Source organism: Hemiscyllium ocellatum, chromosome 10, assembly GCF_020745735.1.
Source record: "Hemiscyllium ocellatum isolate sHemOce1 chromosome 10, sHemOce1.pat.X.cur, whole genome shotgun sequence".
NCBI classification, from domain to species: Eukaryota; Metazoa; Chordata; class Chondrichthyes; order Orectolobiformes; family Hemiscylliidae; genus Hemiscyllium; species Hemiscyllium ocellatum.
In genome coordinates, this window is record NC_083410.1 from 20,630,432 (window position 1) to 20,654,012 (window position 23,581).

General features: G+C 43.2%; 1 protein-coding gene across 5 annotated transcripts in view; it reads right to left on the reverse strand.

The window, feature by feature from the left end:
• The window catches only part of ltbp1 (latent transforming growth factor beta binding protein 1), a 371,964-nt gene that overhangs the window by 124,080 nt on the left and 224,303 nt on the right, over positions 1 to 23,581 (reverse strand). For 4 of the 5 annotated variants that reach the window (XM_060831322.1, XM_060831326.1, XM_060831323.1 and 1 more), the window contains 7 exons: positions 15,206 to 15,331; positions 14,548 to 14,670; positions 13,221 to 13,340; positions 11,957 to 12,076; positions 7,550 to 7,672; positions 3,743 to 3,865; positions 1,269 to 1,391 (listed from right to left, as the gene is read on the reverse strand). In XM_060831322.1, coding sequence (XP_060687305.1) covers positions 1,269 to 1,391; positions 3,743 to 3,865; positions 7,550 to 7,672; positions 11,957 to 12,076; positions 13,221 to 13,340; positions 14,548 to 14,670; positions 15,206 to 15,331 — 858 coding nt within the window. The remainder of the gene's footprint in view (positions 1 to 1,268; positions 1,392 to 3,742; positions 3,866 to 7,549; positions 7,673 to 11,956; positions 12,077 to 13,220; positions 13,341 to 14,547; positions 14,671 to 15,205; positions 15,332 to 23,581) is intronic. The other variant, XM_060831324.1, reaches the window with a different exon arrangement.

Here is a 23,581-nt window from a genome sequence, read left to right on the forward strand (position 1 = left end):
CCACTGAGAAGTTTCTGTTGAAGGATGTTTGTCACAAAAAGATTACCTTAAGAATACTTCTCTCTCCTCTGATACTGTCGATCTGATGAGCAGTTCCAGCATTTTGTTTGTCTTGCAGATTTTAAACACCTCCAGCATTTTCCTGGTGTGTGGAAGGGTCTCACTCTCCATTAGTGAGGACACATTAGTAGTTAATAAGTGGAATAAATAACAATTTTACTGACTGAATTGAGGATGCTCCATTATATTTTTTAAACTGCCAATGCCCTGTTTAAAGAATTTGAATGTGGCCTGAATGAATATTAGTACGTACTTTGAAATCCTAAGAGCTCTTTTCTAGCCTTCCTGCTTTTGCAGCATTATTCATGTCCATACCAGAGGCTGCCTATGTTACTTACGGCAGTTCCCAGCAGATATAACAGATCCAGCACAGTGAGGACTATGGTCCAAGAGTTCCGATTATAGGGGCTCAACATTAACTTTCAAACACTTTCTGGACACAGGACAAGGACTAGAGTACAGGGATACTGAGAATTAAAGGAGCAAAGATATCTCGGAGAGCCTTAGGGCTACAGGAGGTTAGAGAAATAGGGAGGTGCAAGGCCATGTGGTGATTTGAAAGCAAGAACAATAATTATGAACTCAAGGCACTCCTTGTTGAGCAGCCAATGTGGATCAGCGAGCCACAGAGGCAACAGCAAGATTTGGTATGAGTTAGGAGATAAGTAGCAGAGCTTTGGACATCCTCGGGTGTATGGAGGATGGAACATGGTTGGCCGGGAGAGTGCTGGAATGGTCAGGGTGCGGCAGAAGCAAAAGGCATGGAGAGGAGCTCCAGCAGCAGATCAGCTGAGGCATCCAGACAACATCACAGTCTTAGTGGCCGGATGGATATGTCAATGAAAGCTCGATCCTGGGGCCAAATGGGATCCTGGGGTTGCAATCAGTCAGATCAGCCTTAGGAAACTGTTTGCTCCTGTGTTACCATAACAGAGGCATTCATCTGATTAAATTAAGTGAGCTTAATGCATTCATTAATTTCATTGCATTCATTTCCAATACTGAGTAGTACATTTTTAGCCCAATTAAAAGACTTTTTTTGCAAATTTTGCCAATCTTTTGGCAAATTGGATGCATTTCTCCACACATGTGAGCATTCAATTCCAGGGTGAACTGCCCGGTATAACACAGGCAGGGGCCAGTTACAGGGTACACAAGGCAAAGGACAAGGGAAGATGTGGCACTTCCTGCTAGTATCAATTCTTTACCTTGGCACCTAACACCATTCACCAGCTGGAAGCCACCTGGACACGTGCATGAAAAGGAGCCAGCATTGTTGACGCACACACCTCCCTGGCAAGTATCCGAGTTTTGTTGGCATTCGTCAATGTCTGCAACAAATATGTTCAGAAAGCAGTTATGTTGATGCTGCCTCTAAATCTTACCAACAGAATCCACACTATTTATTGTTCCCTCACTAATGGGACACCAACACTTAGAGCAACAATTGCCTTGGTGTAGTTTCCAAAGACATATCGGAGCCTCCAGCACTTGGTTTGGTTATGTTGTCTGCAACCCTCGCCAAAGCCTTGAAGAAACAGCATTGACCAAAAAAAAAATGACCTTCTCCCTAGTTCGACTGAGGAGCCATGAGCTGAACTTATTGTTCAAAACAACTGAAGGTATATAAAGGATGGTGGACTCCAGAATAAAATGGATGGGTTCTTTGTAGTGAGGTTGTAAACACAGCTTTCCTTAGCTAAACTGAGAGGCCGGTCTCATTCTTTACATTTTTTACAAAGGACTGGAAAAGGCTGACCAATATTTTATTCCCACTTATTATGGCTGCACCCAATAAACAGGGAACACGCTTTTCTTTCTGGTGACCGTGTCTAACACGCGCAAAAAAAGTCAAGGCAAAGAAAGGGAGGAGGTGGAACAAGTACCATCTCACAAATGAAACTGTTTAGCTTTCTTTTCTAGAAGCTGATAGAATTATGTACAGCATACAGTGGCTCAGTGGTTAGCACTGCTGCCTCACAGCACCAGTATCCGAAGTTCGATTCCAGCCTTGGGTGTCTGTCCGTGTGGAGTTTGCACATTCTCCCTGAGTCTGTGTGGGTTTCCTCTGGGTTCTCCAGTTTCCTCCCACAATCCAAAGATGTGCAGGTCAGGTGAATTGGCCATTCTAAATTGCCCGCAGTGTTAGGTGCATTAGTCAGAGGAAAATTGGTCTAGGTGGGTTACTCTTCGGAGGGTCAGTGTGAACTGGTTGGGCCAAATGACCTGTTTCCACACTGTAGGGAATCTAATCTAATCTCTAACCATCATAGACAAAGGCCATTCGACCAGCCAGGGCTGTTTCAGCTCGTTAAAACAACAATCCCGCTTGATCCCACATTCCTGATTTTGGCACCTGAACCTGCAAGTTCCACATTCTGTTTAAATTAGCCAATCAGATCAACCCCTGCTGATTTTGTCAGGTGGAACATCCCAAATCATCAGAACCACAGAAACCATTTCTCTTCAACTCTCCCCGAAATCTCCTGCCAAAGATTTCAAATCAACCCGTAATTGAACCATGTCCTGGAGGAAATATTTTATCACTGGCAGCTCTCTTGAAACCTCTCATTGTCTCACAAGTGTCAATGGAAGGTTGATCTTTCAGACTTAAGTGATGAAGATCCCAATGGATGGACTAACTAAGCACCAATCACTCAATTTGAGCTCAATACATTTTAGAATTATAGAGTCTTAAAGTATGGAAACAGATCATTTGGTCCAACTCATCCATACTGACCAAGTTTCACAAACTAAACTAGCCCTGCTTGCCTGTATTGGCCCATATCCCTCCAAACCTTTCCTTTTCATGTACCTATTCAAATGTCTTTTAAATGCTGTACTTTACCTGCGTCTACCACTTTCTCGGGAAGTTCATTCCACATACAAACCACCCTCTGTTTGAAAATGTTGCTCCTCAGATCACTTTTAAATCATACTCCTCTCATATTAAACCTATGCTCTCTCGTTCTGGACTCTCCCACCCGAGAGGAAAGACCTTTGCTATTCACCTTATCCATGCCGCTCATGATTTTATAAACCTCTATATGATCACCCCTCAACGTCCGATGCTCCAGAAGAAAAATGTCCCAGCCTAACCAACTTCTCCCCATGACTCAAACACTCTAGTCCCAGCAACTTCCTTCTAAATCTTTTCTGTACCCTCTCCAATTTAATAATATCCTTCCTATTGTAGGGTGATGTCAACTGTATACAGTACGCCAAAAGTGGCCTCAACAACGTCCTTTGGAGTGGAGAGCATGCTCTGTACTGCAGAACGTGGACACATTCAGTCAACTGGGAGAAACCAATGCCCTAAGCACCCTCCATCTCTCCAAGCATCTTTCTCCGATGAATTTTCATGTTGCAAATATTCTCCTCCATTTTAAATAGAGGCTGGAAATATTACAGTGAGAAACAACAAAGGACAATTAACTTCCCTGACATTTTAAAGGGTGATGCTGAAGGGACTGTGTGATTTTTATGCAATATTCACCTCACTTTACAAAACAGCCAGCTACTGCTTTGGAATTCTAATTGACCCTGCTGAGCCAAGTCCTCATCCTATCTCAGTGAATGTTACCAAAGGGAGTTTTCTACAAACACATATACTGGTGCACAGCCAGTGAAAATTAAACCCAACAAGAGGTCTGCTGAGGGTATTCTATGAAATTGCTGTCACCTTCACACTGGTCCCCTGTGGCAGTCAGACGGTAACCCAAGTTGCATTCGCAGAAGAAGGAGGCCTCTGTATTCGTGCATTGCCCATTGGTGCACAGAATCGCATCTTGACACTCATTCACATCTGCACCAAAGAAGAAACAGATGAGTCATTCCTCTTTCCAATGTGTTGCAAACTTTGTTTCATCAAAAGTGAATGCCCTGATTAACCTCTGAACCAGAAAACCAAATTGGACAAATTTGCAAAGAGACAGGAAATCTGCCCCATCAAATTACCATCAAACCACTAAAGACCTTCTGGAAACCACTGGTTCTCAATACCAATTGTATATTAGGGAGTTATTACAGACACTGAGACATACTTAGAAATGCATCGCCTCAACTTTGAGTGCACAGATAATTGAAAGATTTTTTTCAGGCTAAGTAGAAACGAGGTGGAGGCTGGGCCTATTGGGTAGTGCCTTCAAAGAAAAACCACTGAATCAGGGGCTGAATTTTTAAAATTTATTCACTCATGGGATGTTGGTGTTGCTGGCTGTGCCAGCATTTATTGCCCATCCCTAGTTGACCTTGAGAAGGTGGTGGTGAGTTGCCTTCTTGAACCACTGGAGTCCATATCCAGTAGGGAGACCCACAATGCCCTTGGGGAGGGAATTTCCAGATTTTGATCCAATGACAGTGAAAGAATGGCAATATATTTTTCTGGTGTGCCCATGTATCTGCTGCCCTTGTCCTTCTAGATGGAAGTGATCGTGGGGTTTGGAAGGTGCTGTCTGAGGATCTTTGGTGAATGTTTGCAGTGTATCTTATAGGTGGTACACACTGCTGCTTCTGAGCATCAGTGACTGGGAGAGTGGACACTTGTGGGTGTGGTGCCGATCAAACGGGCTGCTTTGTCCTGGATGGTGTCAAGCTTCTTGAGTGTTATTGGGGCTGCACTCATCCAGGAAGTGCAAAGCGTTCCACCACAGTCCTGACTTGTGCCTTGTCAATGGTGGGCAGGATTCAGGGAGTTATCCTTTCTCTATTGTATCATCCTATAGGATATATATCCAATGAGCTGGAGGAACACACACAGTGATATACATGTACAGGCATACATACAAAAGTTTATGAGAGAAATTAGACCTTGGGCCCATGTTGGCAGATGGTGGAATGGGTGGGGTAATATAAATGTTAACTACAACTGAGCGAAGAATGCAGCTATGGTGAAGCTAGAACATGAGAATTGGGCAATGGAAGGAATCACAATGGGATGATGACAATATTGGAGCCAGTTATTTGGCACAAATCAAGAAACCAGTCAAGTTTGATAGGGGTCTCCATTGAAATTGGTTGCTGAAATTGGGTCAAATTCTGCCAGGACTAAACCCCTTCAAACAACAAGGAGGGAAATTTCTTCTAAACTTCTTGAAAAGACAAACAAGGATATAACCAAAATAGTAAATTCTTCAAAGGAACTGTGTTCCCTTTGGCACCTTCCGTGAACTCAGTTTGTCACAAATTAGCCAAACATGGTGACTTATTTTCCACACAGCAAGATGCAAACAGTAATTGAGGTAAATTGCAAGACAATGTTTTTGGTGATGTTCATTGAGTGATAAAAATTGACTGGAACACCGCTGGAGTTCCGTTTGCTCTACTGGGAGGCAATACCATGGGATCTTTTACAAACACCTGAGAGAGCAGAAAGGACCTATGTTTCAAACCTCACCTGAAGTTTTTCCCCAATAAACACTCAAGGTTCAGCCTTAAATGTCCCTAAATCTCTGCACTGGAGCTTGACTCCATGGTCTTCTGACCAAGAGGTAATATCACTAAACCAAAGCTGACACTGAAAGAGGATTATATTCTTAGGCTTTTCGGCTCTCTATTGGCTTAAAGTCAGAGTTCAAGTGGCATGAGGATGTCTGAGTGGTAATTCCTGAAGATAGTGAAGACTACAAATGTTAGAGAATCAGAGTGAATAAAGAGTGGAGCTGGAAAAAGCACAGCAGGTCAAGCAACATCAGAGAGAGGGAATCAATGTTTAATCCTGATGAAGGGTTCCAAGCTGACACAGCGACTCCCCCTCTCCTCTGATACAGCTTGACCTGCTGTGCTATTTCCAGCTCCACTCTTCATCCATTCTGCCAAGTACTTCCTCCCTCGGATCTGGGATGGATTCTAGAACTGTACTCCTGTACCTCTAAGCTCCAGTACAGCAGTGGGTTGTCCAACTTCCTTGTCGAGAGTTTGTCAGTTAAGTAGGGAGATCAAAAGAGGAAAATGCTTCATTTTGCTCAAACGTTGACTCACAGGCCTCTGCATGCTTCAGGACCCCATTCGGGGTAACACATGGGGGTCCACAAGCTCATATTTACCAGTGCACAGACATGGGAAGCTACTTTCCTAAAGGTAACCTCTCACATGGCCCAGCCCAGTGCCATATTAAGGATAGCCAACAGGCTCTCAATAATGCAGGCCCAATCACAGGGCAGGTAGCAGTCGAAAAGCCTTGTCCGCTCCATTGAGAGATGGGGGCGCTGCTGAGTCAGGGCAGAAAACACAGGAACACCTCTCAGAGAAATTGCCCTCAAGGTTTGGGGAGGGCAGGAAGGGGGGAAAGGATAGTAAGTCTGCAGTTAAATCTCAGTGGGATTGAGCTGGTCGAGCCTTCTGATAAGAGGGGAAACCCCTCCTGTACAGTTTTTGGGTCATGGTCATGGCCTGAGTAACTGTCTGCCCACCTTTAAGGATGGAGTGTCAGGTTCCAATATCCTCCTCCCCACCTCTCAGGTTGGCACAGGGAGTCTGCCTCTATTACAATGGTGCCTCCCCATGTGGCAACTGGATTGGAGGTGCCATTGCATGGCAAGCACAAAGTATTGCCTTGATTGGGCCTTTAATTACTTTAGTTAGCTGTCTGCATTGAGTAAGCAACTGATGCAAATCCTGGGCCTCTCCCTAGAAATGTAACTGGTGACAGGAACACATTGAGGAAGTCAAACTCCTGATTGGCAGCTGGTCAGAGAGGAGATCAGATCTTTACTCTGTTTCAAAGAGAATCCTGACAGATGCTTAGCTCCAAAATCCATTACCCAACACCGGTGTCAATATGCTTTCGCTTTTACACTTCTGATCAAGCGTTTAAACTAATTAACTAATCCAGAGCCAGTTAAAGGAGTGCTGTAACAAATAGAAAACTTCAAAGGAAGTTTACAAATTTTAAGGAAAATACCATTCCTGAGGATGGCCATGAACCCCAGCACACTCCTTATACCCACAGGTCACAGAAGACCTCAAGTGTATCAGAGGACCCTGTGTGTTACTCTTCAGGAACAGCCAGTTGTGAAGGGTCATTTTCTAGGCATAAATGTAATCATCTAATGAATGCATCCCATAACCACATACTTCACCTTAATCTGTTTAGTTTTCAGGACAATCATTCTGAATGGCTACCTATCAGCTATCCTGATTTGGAGATGCCAGTGTTGGACTGGGGTGTACAAAATTAAAAATCACACAACACCAGGTTATAGTCCAATAGGTTTAATTGGAAGCACACTAGCTTTCGGAGCGATGTTCCTATCACCTGATGAAGGAGCGTCGCTTCGAAAGCTAGTGTGCTTCCAATTAAACCTGTTGGACTATAACCTGGTTTTGTGTGATTTTTAACTTTGTACCAGCTATCCCACTGCCAGGCCCATCCTAACTGTCAATCAAATGTTTCCATTTCATAAACGAAGCCATTTAACTGCTTTACTTTGGTGACCTGATGCTAAATGATGTGGCCATCTGCGATGGTAATCCCTGTGGGAATGGTTACCTTTGCACAGTTTGCCATCAGGGGATGGTTCATAGCCTCGGTTACAGGTACAGATATAAGTCCCCTCAAGGTTCGAACATCTGCCATTTGCACAAGCTGATCTGTTGAGGCATTCGTTAACATCTGGGGGGAAAAAAAGAAGCAGGGGTCAAAAATCAGACTTCCAAGGACAACACAGACAAATCTCGGCCAATTTCAAACAGGTAACACAAGACAATGAATGTTAGAATTGAACAAATAGCCCTCAGGAGGAGAGTGAATGGTGAAAAGACAAAGAAACACCTGGAGTGCTGTTTCGAAAATGATACATTTATCATGGAACATCTGCAGCATCCATCTGCCGGTCCATTTAAGAAATGACTGTCTGAATGGGTCTCAAATTGCCTTTTTCTCAGCATGCGACCATATGTCCTACTGTAAAAGGAAACTGACAAGAGATACAGTTGATTCCTGATGAGCCCCTGGCCGGTTTGTCGGGAGGGATTAAGCTTGGATGAAGCTTTCCACACCTGCCTTCCAATCACACTTTCTAATATTTGTACCTCAGGGCATAGAATCCAAATGTAAATATCAATTGTATCTCTGATGATAGAGAAGGAAGAATTTGTTCAACCTAAAATTATATTTAACAAAGCATTGAAAGTCAAACTTAATACACTTGAGTGGCTTTGTTCATATAACACACCGTGTTATACACACCGTGGCCAGTACGTGTGCTAAAAAGGTGATATCTGCAGTGGAACAGATTCGATCTCCTGTAACATTGCACATAATAAGTTAGAGGAAATGATCTCTTCCTTAGCTACTTCTGTCTTCGCATTTCTCTCTCGCCCATTGTCTCTCTGTGTCCACCTTTTTTTTCTCTTTTTTTAACAGTCCACTTCATGGCTCTTTTTGCCTCAGCATCCTCTTCCCTATCCTTTCTCTTGTGCGACAGTCTGAGAATAAGGGGTAAGCCATTCAGGGCTGAGATGAGGAAGAATGTTTTCACTCAGAGAGTTGGGAACCTGTGGAGTCCTCTCCCACAGGAAGTTGTTGGGGTCAGTTTGTTAGATGCATTCAAGAGGGAGCTGGACACAGCCCTTGAGGCTAATGGGATATTCAGATTGCATGATCAGCCATGATACAGGCTCGAAGGGCCGAATGGCCCACTCCTGCACCTATTTTCTATGTTTCTATGACTCCAGGTAGCTTCTCCAAAGCCGCAGCAGTTGAGACAGAGATAGTGGGGAAAACGTGGCTAATAGGGTGCCCTTAGACCCCATTAAAATGTTGCATCTTTATCCAACAGGGGAATGTTGCAAACTATTGTCTTAAACAGATCATTGATAACAAACAGCTACACCAATTATTTTCAGATATGAGAGGTGACCCAAGAGCTATTAGCAATCAGTCTGTACAATTTTCAGAGTAGGCTATTAACCAGCAGAAACTATAAGCATCTAATCAATCTGCAACAAATTGTTTCAGGAACAGCGAAAATGACTTAACCAGGAAAAGGGGAAGGCAGCACACCGGGTACAATCCTGGAGCAAAAGGGAATTTTCACAAAAGCCCACACTCGACTGCTCATCAAAATGGACAGACGTTCGGTGATATCTTCACAGTAAAACGCAGAGAAAATAAAAAAAGAGTGGGGGAACGGGGAGACAAAATCTTTACGTTGAGCAGGTGGTGCCTGTTTGTATGACCACAACCAGTAAATGCTTTCATCAAGCTTCAGGAAGCAGGGAGCTGCACGCCAAAGCCAAAGTAAATATTGGCTTTGGGCTGGTTCAGATATTCAGCACAAGACCAGAAGAACTGAAGGCATTAATTCACAGAACAGGAACCACTACAATAAAACTGGCCGTGCGTTTATCAATGAAATTGAAAGTGTTCATGGAACAACCTGCAGAATTTCACAAAAACTCACAGGAGAAGAAGCAGTGAAATTTACTGGTTGAATAAATTAATGGCATTGGACACACACTATCACATCGCAAAGTGGATGCTTTTAAGGGGGTTTTTGTTTGCGATATTCAGCATTTCACCTGTAGTTATGCTTTCATTATTTCCCCAGATTCAAATCATTAACCAGAGAATCATGATGCTATATTTCCTCCCTACCCTGGTACATATTTATTTCTATCAGGTTATAATGTCAATATTGTTAAATTTGGCAGCACAAGATACTTGGGAGGTAGAATAGCAAACGCATAAACAGTAACAAAGTGATCACAGTACAAAGCTGGTAAAAGACTTCATTAAAAGAGAAAGGTATTGACTTTGTGTTAATCCAAGTGACATTCCCCCTTTGTCAACTTATATAGTGCAATGTGGAAGTATTGGAAAAGATGCAGAGGAGATTTACCAGGATGTTTCCTGGACTGGAGGGAAGGTCTTATGAGGAAAGGCTGAGAGACTTGCGTCTGTTCTCTTTGGAAAGAAGAAGACTAAGAGGGGATTTGATAGAGACATACAAGATGATCAGAGGATTAGATAAGGTAGAGAGTGAAAGTCTTTTTCCAAGGATGTTGACGTCAGCTTGTATGAGGGGGCATAACTACAAATTGAGGGGTGATAGGTTTAAGACAAATGTCAGAGAAGTGGTGAGGCGTGGAATGCCCTGTCTGCCAATGTAGTTAACTCAGCCACATTAGGGAGATTTAAACATTCCTTGGATAAGCACATGGATGATGATGGGATAGTGTAGGGGGATTGGTTTAGATTAGTTCACAGGTCAGCGCAACATCGAGGGCCAAAGGGCCTGTTCTGTATTGTAATGTTCTATGTTATAGTAATAGTGGAGTGTGCTCAGAGTTTTGGTGGACATGTGCTGGTACATTCCCCAAGTCTTCACCCATTCCATCTCTCGACTTTCTCCAACATTTTGATCAGGTTAATTCAGCAACTCAATGTTTCATAATGTGCCAACAGGCCTTTTTTTTCTATTTCATATCCACCAGAGATAACCAACCTGCTACTTGGTTGAAAGGACCCTCAAAGCCATGACTGTGATTATTTTCTGGAACCTACTTTTAAAAGGAGTGTTCTGGATTTTATCAGCAGGGTTAAGGTGTAGAATGGTAAGAGATCTGATGGTGAATTACAAATTGAGTAGTTCATTAAGCAAATCCATTATCACATTATCAATAAGTCCCTTTCTCCATTCTCTTCACACTTGACTTACTGTCTTGAAAAATGCCAAGTTGTCTATATTTTATGTTAAACAAGTCCCTTGCATTTTGTTTGGATGCATATTGCACTCACACTCAATGAGATGGTCAGTAAATGGTAAAGGAAACTGCTTTAGCAGCTGAATGCGTGATTAGTCCCATAATATTTCATACCTTAACATTTCAGCAACTAGATGACAACACACTCTAAACAACATAATTTATCGTGAATATATCACAGAAGAATAAAAACCAAAGGAACTGCTGATGCTGCAAATCAAAAACAAAAACAGAAATTGCTGGAAAAGCTCAGGTCTGGCAGCATCTGTGAAGAGAAATCAAGAGTTAATATTTTGGATCACTCGACCTGAAACGTTAACTCTGATTTCTCTCCACAATGCTGCCGCACTTGCTGAGCTTTTCCAGCAATTTCTGTTTTCATGTCACAGCAAAATGTAAGATACATTATTAAAGTGAAAACTTGTTTATGTCAGAGACCCAATTCACCATTCTCTACAGGAAACCATGCTCAAAGGGAACGTGGACCGGAAGATTGGCACCACAGGTTGGTAACTCTATCTTTCACTAACAATCACTTCAAGCTTAGTTCCCATCCAGGAAAGCAGGATTGTTGAATTCACCCTGAGATTTTATCTTTAGTCTTCAGAAAAGATTTAGAAGGATGTTGAGGAGGGTTTGAGCTACAGGGAAAGGCTGAATAGGCTAGGGCTATTTTCCCTACAGCGTTGGAGGCTGAGGCATAACCTTATAGAAGTTTATAAAATCATGAGGGACATGGATAGAATAAATAGACAAGGTCTTTTCCCTGGGGTGGAGGAGTCCAGAACTAGAGGGCATAGGTTGAGGATGAGAGGGGAAAGATATAAAAGAGACCTAAGTGGCAACTTTTTCACGCAGAGGGTGGTGCTTGTATGGAATGACCTGCCAGAGGAAGTGGTGAAGGCTGGTACAATTGTAACATTTAAAAGGCATCTGGATGAATATATGAATAGGAAGGGTTTAGAGAGATATGGTCCAAGTGCTGGCAAATGGGACTAGATTAGGTTGGGATATCTCACAGGCATGGAAGAGTTGGACCGAAGGGTCTGTTTCCGTGCTGTACTTCTTTATGACTCACATCAAATGTTTGCATGAAAGAACAACTTTTATTTGGAAACTTTCAAATGAGAATGCTTATTTGACAAACTTACTCTTGTTGTACCAGAACCAGTGAGACTACAGAACATACCTACGCATTGGCCATTTCTGCCTGTGTATCCATCTGGGCAAGACACACACTCATAAGAGCCAGGATTGTTAATGCATCTTCCAGACGGACATTTGTTGGAATCCTGGCATTCATCAACGTCTGTGAATTTAAACAAATCACAGAGTAAATTCAGCTGACATTTGAAAAAGCTTCAAGTTCAATTTCAGTGTTCTGAAATAACAGAAAAGGGTGACATTTTAAAGGGAGTCCATCCTTGTTCCAGAATTGTTAGGTTGTAGTTCAATTGCTGACAAAACTGCTGAGCTCTTTAAAGATTTGGTTATGACATTACGAGCCCACAAGGAGCAGATTTCTGATGGATATTTAAAGACACAACCTGCGCCAGTGTGCCTTTAAGATTCATTTGGTGTTCAGGGCTGATGTTAGACAGACAATAATGTCCCAGACACTTCGCTGGAGCAGTTCCATGCAGTGCCATCAGAATTAGTTCTGTTTCCCACCCAGCTTCTCAGTGGACCCTGTTGCATTGATCAGTGGCTGAGACTCAAGAGAGCAGTGAGTGGTCAGTCACTGCAGAGATGCCATTTTTCTTAAAGCCGGGATCATGGCGAATTGACCAAGTGCTTGGGCCCAACTGCAGCAAGACTCAAGGTTCAGAAGCTAGCATGACTAAAGAGACTCTGAGAGAGAGAGAGAGAGAGAGAGACAGCCAAACAATCATTAGCAACATACGAGCTGAGAGCTGCTTTCGTAAACTTTGTGAAGCAAAAGTGATTAGAATTGCCTACTTAGTGATAATAGTGGTGAAGAAATTAGTTAGGGTGGAGGTTGGGAGGGAGGACATAAAAGGCCATGGCAACATTTCTTCCACCCCACAACCCTTACCACACCCCATTTTCATGCCTTTGATTTCACTCTTGGCAATAGTTTTTTTGGGTGTGCATCCCTTTTGTTTATTTTTCTACATAAGATTTTCAGATTAATTTTCAGTTCCTCCCTGTAATTCTCCTGGCTCCAGTGTAGCAACTATGACACAACAATGGGTGGCTCGGAGACAAGACTAAATTGGACACATACTGCTGCTGTGATTTTTCGAAGAAATTATCCTCCCCTGCCTTCCATACTTCTCCATGTCTTTAACCATCACCTAATTCTGTTGGCAAAATAATGTAACAGAACGGTTTGTGTGAAAATATCCCACCCTATTGCCAGAACCTGCAACTTTATACTCAAAGATATTCAGTACAATAGGATCTGTAAAAGGTACTGGAGGCAAACTCACCTTCACACTGTCCTCTGTTCATTTTGTATCCAGCATCACAGAACTGGCATCTGTAGGAGCCTACAACATTAATGCAATGACCTTCTCCACAGATACTGGGGCTCAGGCACTCGTCAATATCTTGAAAGGAGATAGAAAAGTATTTGCATTTAGTTGCAAAATAAAATTTGCATCTAGCACAATTCATCTAGCAACATATATTTAACAGTGCATGAATAATGTACATCCGGCATTACATCAGTGGTCAATTTATTCTGTGCAATAAAATGTTTAGGTTAAACAATCTCTTACTGCCTTGACGGACTCTGCTATCAGATTAGTGCAGCATATTTTATCAAATACATACATAAAGAGTTTAACTTCTCCTGATCACTGTTGTTAAAGAAATGACATATGCAGGTTAAATTCCTCATGTTCTTTCAAATTTGGCAACACTCCTTCTAAACTAGACAGGTTAACAATTGGGTAAAATTACTGAGGATGAAGAGTTAAAGACAAGATATGCACTGGCATGCGAAAAACTGTGAGGACTAAGAAACCTCTTACTGAATTCCACTAGCACCAAAGGAAAATCCATCCACTCATACTCGAGTGAGTTTATCTTTGTTTGTCAGCTGGTGGCTGATTTTGACAGCATTGAGGGAGCATTGACAGTGAGATTATCCCCTGAGTTAACAAGTGGTGATTCCCAAAACACAATGACTGGGAATTTTCCTGAGGTTTCACCTGTTTCTTATCACACATGGGAAGGTCAAGCAAACTATGTCCCAACAAGGTGATGTATGTCATCTTCTGTTGGCGAGTGTGAAATTTCCTAATGAAATTCTTTTCACATACTGTTCCCCATGTTCTCCCGTTAAACCGGAACAGGAAAATTGATCAAGTAAACGTATGGGCTATATTTGAAGTTTGGAAGTGGTTCAAATTCCCTTGCTGTGCAATTTTTAAAATCGTAGAGTCCCTGAAGTGCGGAAAGAGACCACTTGGCTCATCGAGTCTACACTGACTCTCCGAAAAGCATCCCACCCACATCCAGACACTGACTCTATCTCCATAACACTGCATTTTCCATGGCGAACCCACCTAGCCTACACATCCCTGAATACTATGGGGCACTTTAGCATGGTCCCACCTAATCTTTGGACCATGAGGGGAAATCAGAGCACCTGCAGGAAACCCAGGCAGACACAGGGAGAATGTGCAAATCCCATACCAACAGTCACCCAAGGGTGGAATCGAATCCAGATCCCTGGCACCGTGAGGCTGCAGTGCTAACCACTGAGGCACTGTATCACCCTTGCAATCCTATCAATATGTCAAGCATTACCAGCGCATTCTGTTCCTCCGTCTGATGTGAACCCTCGATGACAGAGGCAGCGGAAGCTTCCTACTGTGTTCTTACAGTATCCATTGGAACACGGACGCGGAATCTGTGCACATTCATCCACATCTGGAACAGACAGACTGCAGTCAGAAGGAGTAAGGTACATTCATCCTGGTTTGGCTTTGGGTTTCAGAATGGGAGGAATGCACCAAGAGCATGGACAAAGTGAGGTCTGGTCCAAGATAGCAGAGAAGACCATGGATCCAAACAACATCCTTCAGTGAGAGAGTCAGGCTGAACAGTTCCTGATCTGCACAGCCATGCCTGACCCTTCGTTTGTACCTGTCTGTCTCCTTGCCCCTCTGTCCTTAAAATTGGTAAAGATCAATAATGGATTGTGATTGCCACTTGAGCTTTCTCAAGACTTTGAAATGTTTGCTACCCAACTTGAAATTAGCCCATCAATGGTTACCGCGTCTTCAAAGTTCACATACATGTGGCCTCTGACACCTGCTGTATCTGACTCGATCAGCACTTTGAAGCTGTCCTGATGGGGCAGTAGCAGAAAATAGGATGCGGCCAATATATGTCTGTTGCAGACACTCAGGGCCAATCTGCTGTATGACACTGAAAGGGAAAACTACGTGTTATATTGTCTTACCAATGCAAGCAGTTTTCACTGTGTTGAGCTGGTAGCCAGGATCACAGTTACACGTGTATCCCTCTGGTAGATTGATGCATTGTCCGGGTCCACAGATCCGAGGATCAACCGAGCACTCATCAATTTCTGAAAGCCAAACATTCCACGTTTCAGTGAATTGGTAATAGATATTGAAGCCACTTTGGTTTATTGGACCACAAATCTGTCATGATATATCTTGCTATAATAAAGATATTTTCTATAAGTGCAACAAGTACTTAGGTAAAATGTCCAAGCATTCATCAGTACAAGTGTGAATTGCATTAATCTGCACTTTGATAAATGTGAAACGGATCATGCTTTCCAACCAGACCATGCCAACCATAATGCCAAACTTAACTAAGTCAGTGTGGTATGGCCACATCAGCTCACTACACTGTACGAGTTGCTCTTCTCAGTGAAAATTGCTGCCATTATCCTGTTTAAGTATTGGAACAACAAGGCCTACTTGGTCAAGCATGGTAGAGAAAAACTGCTTCCTGGTCTTTCACTGTTAACAAGGTACAGTTCATTACACTAGTTACAGATGACATTGACATGATGGATTCTGGATCAGTGGTGCTGGAAGAGCACAGCAGTTGAGGCAGCATCCAACGAGCAGCGAAATCGATGTTTCGGGCAAAAGCTCTGACATAATGGTCATTATTACAGAGACTTGAAAGAAGACATGATGTTAGGTTGCTCTCCTCCAAGTCCCTGCCCCACAAATCTATGTGACATCAGAGAGTGGGCAGCTAATGAATGCCACAGTGTTAACCCTTTCGGACCCACATGCAACAAAATGTATTTGAAATATTGAACTCAATTCTCAATATGTTTCCCTGGGACGACTTAAAAGGAAGAGTATTAGCAGTTATAAACTTCGATGGTAGTATGAAAACAATGCCTGTGATTCATATCAAGTCGACATCAAAGGAGACCATTCAGCCTGTTGATTTCTTGCTATCTGCAAGAGCAATTTAACTAATCCCACGCCCTCTGACCTCTCTCCATTCCTCTGTAACTTATCCAAATCCTCTTTGCAAGCAACGCCTGAAATGACTCTGGCCATCCTTTCCAGCAATGGATCCCAGATTGTAAACACTTGGTAAATGGAAGAAAGTTTTTCCTCAAAGTCGCCTTTGTTTATTTTTTCAATCACCTTAACCTAATGTTGTTTGGTGCCTAACTCCTCAGCCAAAGGAAACAACTCCTCCTTGACATATCCTGCAGCCCTGTCCCTGCAAAGTAGACCAAACTATGTAAACTTTGATAAGTTTGCAGAGGAGAGGGAAATGTTACAGAGTGTCATGCTGCAAACCCTTCACCTTTTACCTCAGTTGTTAATTAAGTGGAAGCTGTTTGAATGCCCATCAAATTGGAAGCTTGCTGAAGATGGTGGCATGGACTGATTGATTTATCATTGTTACATGAACTGAGATACAGTGAAAAGTGTTGTTTTGCATGTTACATGGGCAGATCATACCATACAAGGTGCAGCAGGGTAGCAGAACAGAGCACAGAATACAATGTTACAGTCACAGAGAAGGTGCAGAGAGAGAGATCAGAATTAATATTCAAAATATTAATTCAAAAATTTGAAAACAGCAGGGAAGAAACTGTTCTTGAAACTGTTTGTACATATATTCAAACTTTATTATCTTCTCGCCAATGGCAGAGAGTGGAATAGCGTATAACCAGGGTGGGAGGGGTCTTTGATTATATTGATTGCTTTCCCGAGGCATTGGGAAGTATAGATGGGGTTAGTGGATGGGAGAAAGTGAGGACTGCAGATGCTGGAGATCAGAGCTGTAAATGTGTTGCTGGAAAAGCGCAGCAGGTCAGGCAGCAGGCTGGTTTGCCTGATGGATTGAACTGAGTTCACAACTCTCTGTAGTTTCTTGCAGTCTTGGGAACAGCAGTTGCTGTTCACACTGTGATGCATCCAGATAGGACACTTCCTACAATGCATCAATAAAATTTGGTAAGAGTCTTTGAGAACATGCTGAACTTCCTTAGCCTCCTGAGGAAGTAGAGACATTGTTGCGCTTTCTTGTCTGTCATGTCAACATGAGTGGACCAGGACAGATAGTTGGTGATCATCACTCCCAGGAACTTGATGCTCTCGACCACATCCACCTCAGCACCACAGCAGCGTGCCCTCCACTCCACTGCCTGAAGTCATCGACCAATTTTGTTAACGTTGACGGAGAGATTGGTGTCTTCACACCATGCCACTAAGCACTCAATTTCTTTTCTATGTTCTATCTCATTGTTGTTTGAGACTCGACCTACAACGATAGTGTTGTCAACAAACTTGTAAATGGAGTTGGGATGACATTTGGCCACACAGACCCTGTAGTTACACTGTCCCTAGCATCAAATCTTCCTACAAACCTGAAATGTGCAAGAGAATCACCTTGCTCACTGTTTTATAATGTCATGTTGCAGTCACAGAATCAAAATGACTGTTTTTTTTTGGCAAATGCTGAGATTAACCATAGCAGCCCGATGAGATGACATATTTACTTTTCATGGCAAGCTTCGAGGTCACAGTTGAATGGGTTTCCTAGATGATTTACTGGAGGAATCTGGGCCAGTCCTGCTGCAGATTATGATGCAAACAGAATGTTGATCTTCTTTTACAACATATACATCAAGTCCCTTCACTTTGAACTCCTTGACTTCTGACAGATGAGCTGGGGACATTGCCAATGAAGTTAAATTGCAGCTTTGGAAGAAAAGGCTCCATTATAGCAATCATTGTTATGGTTTGCTTGAAGTAAAACCAACACTTAAAAAAAGGAGCATACCATCTCCTGTATTCTCCCACAATCCAAAATACCACATTCTTTAATGTTCCCCAGGGTCCTTCCTGCCACAGTTTTCCGTGAGAGAGCCTGGTCGACTTTGGAACGTTATGAATGGCAATTCACAGTCCATCCTCTCTATTTACAACACCACGGCTATTGGCTAAAAGCTCCACAGTTAAGACTATGAGAAGGCCTTTGGCCAACGGAATTCCTGCGATAAATCAAAATAAATCCAACATTATTGATATTACTCTGTCCCCCAGTGTTGGTTTGGTTGGAATGGTGAAGACGACATTCTCACCAGTTTGCAATGCGTTAACATCCAGGGAATTGGTGTATCGTGTACTATGCTGAAAAAAGCCAGGCTGACCTTCATCCTGTACGCTGAGGAGTGTGTGTCATAATTAAGACCATAACTGACTTCACATGAACACAAAACTAAATATGTAAATCCTTGAAGGTCAAGTAAACAGCAAGGAGAATTGCTAATTTATAATGCAGGCATATAAAATAATTGCACATCCTTAATGTCAGTGCACAGTGTTATAGGGTATAGTGCAATTATCCTCACATGCACTAAAGCCCATTTAAAATTGATACTGATAAAATCAAGATCTTGATCAATGTTTCATACACATTAATATTCCTGTTGGCTCTAATGAACGCAACAAATTACATAAAAACCAAAGCAAAACATTGCCAAGACATTGTTTTGGATTAGCTTTCTTCCCTCATTCTTATTTATGATTATGGTTACACAAACATTCAATATTTTCTCTACAAATAATGTGAGTAAATTCAATATACATCGCAAGCACTTGGAAAACTTGGGTAAATTTGTATTCTCAGTCATTGTGTCTTCCCAATCCTGGCTGTGCCATTAAAGTGAGACAGAAACAGAAGGCAGGTGGAAGAAGAGAGAAAATCCAGACATAGTGGACATCAGGAGCAGCACTGTGTAAGGGAGTAGGACAATAACATCTGTATCCTGTTCTGGCAGGGCCCCAGCTTTCTGGAGAGACGTACACTTCTGAGAATTACCTCTTAGGATAATCAAAAAAAAAGAGTTCAGGAAATGTTTGGACATGTAGGGAATTGTAATTACCTACTGAGTCACTTTGGGGCCAATTTTCCAATTAGTTGCTGGCGGCAATGGGAATGTCAGTCATAGATTTTCATCAACAGAGGATTACATCTTTTTCTGACATGTTGTGCCAACAGTCAATGCCACTCAGCTACCAGAAGGTTACACTGAAAGGTCCTCGGGCATGATGGCATTGCATTTGCTTCAATTCCTGGTTTTGCCTCGGAAGGACCGGTGGTAAACATGTTCAGAAAACAAGACAGAATCAATCACCTGCAGTACAGAAAGCAGCCGCACGAGGAAGGCAAGTATAGTAGGATGGGCTGTTAAGGTGGAAGGAACGAGGCTGTGTGCAGAAACATGTCAGCAAGGACCAGCAGGGCTGAATGGCCTGTTTCTGTGCAATACCTGATTTCAGTCAGTGAGCAGTACTGCTAGAACCAAAACCTTCCTCAGGAAGGGTCATTCGACCTGAAACGTTAACTCTGATTTCTCTCCACAGATGCTGCCAGACTTGCTGAGCTTTTCCAGCAACTTCTGTTTTTGTTACGGATCGAGAGCATCCGCAGTTCTTTTGGTTTTTACTGTGATAAACAAGTTGGCAGCCATTGTCGACCAGTGCTCCCATCCTGCCCCGATTTTGAGGCTTGAATACTATCTTTTGAATACAAGGACAGAACACCCTCAACCCCAGGTCCTCATCTTCCATCCTCCTCTGCATACATTGCATCATCCTGTGCCACTTTTGCCACATCCAAACAGACCCCACCACCAGAGTGATATTTCCCTCCCTACCCCTACCAGCATTCCAGAGAGTCCATTCCCTCTGTGACTCCTTCATCAGGTCCACCCCCACCCCCAACAACACCCCCTCCTCGTCTCCACTAGCCCACACACCACATCCAGCACCTTTCCCTGCCACCACAGGAAGTGCAAAACCTGCGCACACACCACTCCCCTCACCTCTGTCCAAGGCCCCAAAGGATCCTTCCACATCTGACAGAAATTCACTCGTATCTCTACCAATGTCATCTACTGTATCCGTTGCACCCAGTGTGGTCTCCTCTACACTGGGAGGACAGGATGCCTTCTTGCGAATCATTTCAGAGAACATCTCTGGGACGCACACACCCACCAACCCCACCACCCATGGGCTGAACATTTCAACTCCCCCTCCCACTCTGCCAAGGACATGCAGGTCCTGGATCTCCTCCATCGCCAAACCATTACCACACGACGCCTGGAGGAAGAGTGCCTCATATTCCACCTTGCGACCCTGCAACCACATGGGATCAGTTTCCTCATTTCCCCTCCCCCCACATTATCCTATTCCCAAGTCTCCAACTCAGCACCACCCTCCTGACCTGTCCATCACTTTCCCCATCTATCTGCTTCACCCTCCTCTCCGATCTACCATCTTCGCCCTCATCTTCATCGACCTGTCGCATTCTCAGCTCCCTTACCCCCCAAATCCCTATTTATCTCTCAAACCCCTGGGCCCACAAGCCTCATTGCTGATGAAGGGCTTTTGCCTGAAACGTCAATTCTCCTGCTCCTCAGATGCTGCCTGACCTGCTGTGCTTTTCCAGCACCACATTCTCAACTCTTGAATACTGCCCGTGTTGTGATATTGCAGGTTTCTATGATATTGCATCAATGGTACTGTAGATGTTAATGATACGACATGTTACATATGACATTGTTAGTATCTATGATACTATATGTATCCATGATATTTCATGTATCGATGATCAGACAAACATGTATCTTTAAGAGAGTTTAATGATGAAATCAACATGATATCATGTCATGTGATATTCTTCTCTAAAAGTATTGGCCCCCTCATGAATTACTATTGCAGTCCTTTTCAATCCCTCAGGAAAACAGTTAGTCAATAAGGCTGTTAAGGAATAGAGCCCAGAGCATATAGATGTTTAATGAATTTAGTTTCTCTGTGGGTAGTTCTTCTGATATTTGATCTCAGTGAGAACAGTGTTCATGTTATCAGGGTTAACAGTTAGAGAACACATCAGTCATAATCTTTCATCAGTGGGAGTGACCAGGGTGCAGGGATGTGTAAGATCTAGAAGAGCATGGGGGGGTGACAGTATTGGGGAGAGATGCCATTGAAAATAGGAGCCCATCAGAGCTGGAAGGCAGCTGTTGTAACTCAGCCAGAGAATTGCAAAGACCATTACTGCCTTAGAGCTCTCTTTGCAACATTTCAGCTCACAAACGCACCGGTTTGGGAAGCTTTGGTGCAGGCTAATCTAAGGATTCCACACAGGTAGTGATCATGGAATTCTGGCCCACCCATAATCACATTCCTGGTGTAAACTGATCTCATCCCAGATTGTAGCAGGAAGCCAGTGGTCCTCTAACCTTGGATAAAGGAGGGGGAGAAACAGGCCAATCATTCCACTCTGGATTGCTATCCTGTGAGCCTTGGTGGAGACTGTGTGCTCCAGGCAGAGCCAGGATTAGATTCAGCTATGTTGCTCCCCACTGTCACTCCGAATGCACCCATCACCCAGACTCACTTTGACAAATTTTATATTACAGGAAGTAGCCTTTTGGCCCATCACACTTATGCTAGCTCTCTGGAAGAGGTCTCCACTTTTTCTCCCATTTCCTAGACTTTTGTGAAGCAATCTGTTTCCAATTTTGGGTAATTCCTTTTTTCTGGTTGTTATGGATTTTGCCTTCACCACAATCTCTGCCAATTATTCCCCTTCCTTCAATATTCTTACTCGATGAGCGGTCTGGTAGGAAAAGGGTTTCAGCAGCCCATCTCCCCCAACCCTGCAGCATGTCAGGCCTATTCCTGGCCAACATGTGTCTTCAGTTAGCAGGTCAGTTCCAGATTGCCGTGAAGCAGCTTCAACTGATGCAACAACAACAGGGTAGTTATAGTGGGTGACTTTAACTTCCCCAATATTGACTGGGACTCCCGAAGAGCAAAACGCTTAGATGGGGTTGAATTTGCAATATGAATCCAAAAGGGTTTCTTGAAACTGTATATGGACAGTCCAACTGGAGGAGGGGCCTAAAGGGACCCTGTTTTGGTGAATGAGCCTTGCCAGGTGACTGACCTTTCAGTGGGAGAACATTTTGGGAACAGTAATCACAAATCTTCAAGTTTTAAGATAGCTCTGAATAAGGATAAGTCAGGACTTCGTGGCAAGGTACTAACTTGGGGTAGGGCAGTGTTAGGCCGGAGTTAGGGCGTGTTAATTGGGAGGAGCTGTTATTGCGCAAGTTTGAATGTGGGAGTTGTTTAAAGGCCTACTGATCAGAGTTCAGGACCAGTATGTTCCAACCAAGGAGAAAGGACAAGGATGGGAATGAGAAAGTAAGGACTGCAGATGCTGGAGATCAGAGTCGAAGAGTGTGGTTCTAGAAAAGGACAGCAAGTCAGGCAACATCCGAGGAGCAGGAGAGTCGATGTTTCAAGCATAAGCTCTTCATCAGCTTATGAAGAGTTTATGCTCGAAGCATTGACTCTCTTGTTCCTTGGATGCTGCCCAATGGTATCTACCCCAAGTTATTGAGAGAAACAAGAGAGGAGATTGCTGGGGCCTTGACTGAGATATTTGTATCTTCACTCTCCAGTAGAGAGGCCTCTAATCATATCAGCAAGTAGCTAATGTTGTTCCTCTGTTCACGATTGGAAATAGGGATAATCCAGGAAACTATAGACCGCTGAGTCTCACACTGGTGGTTGAGAAGCGATTGGAGAGAATTTTTAGGAATAAGGTTTGAGTGCATTTGGAAAAGCACAGCCTAATTAGTGATTCTTTTGTGCAGGGCAGGTGATACACAAGTAATTTGATCGAATTTTTCAAGGAGGTGATTGAGGAAGGTAGAGCAATGGATGCTGCCTACATGGATTTTAGAAAGGCTTTCGACATGGTTCCTCATGGTAAGCTAAGCTTCAGATGCATGCGATCCACAGTGACTTAGCCACTTGGATTCAGAATTGGTTTGCCGGTAGAAGGCAGAGGTTAGTGGTGGAAGGGTGTTTGTCAGGCTGGAGGCCCGTGGTATTTCGCAGGGATCCATACTCGGACCTCTGCTGTTTGCGATATACATAAATGACTTGCTGGAAATGTAGATGGGTGGTTTAGTAAGTTTGCAAATGATACAAAGATTGGGGGAGTTGTGGAGAGTGTAGAAGGTGGTCAAAGGATACAGATCAGTTGCAGCCATCCGCGGAGAAATGGCAGATGGCATTTAACTAGGGTAAGTGTGAGGTGATGCACTTTGGGAGATCAAATGTTGAGGAAAAGTATACAGTTAATGGCAGGACCACAAACATCATTGATGTACAGAGAGTCCTTGGGATTCAAGTCCTTGTGTGGCCACACAAGTACATAGGGTGCTAAAGAAGGCTTATAGCATGCTTGTCTTCTTTGGGCAGGGAACTGAGTATAAGAGTCAGGATGTCATGTTGCAGCCTTA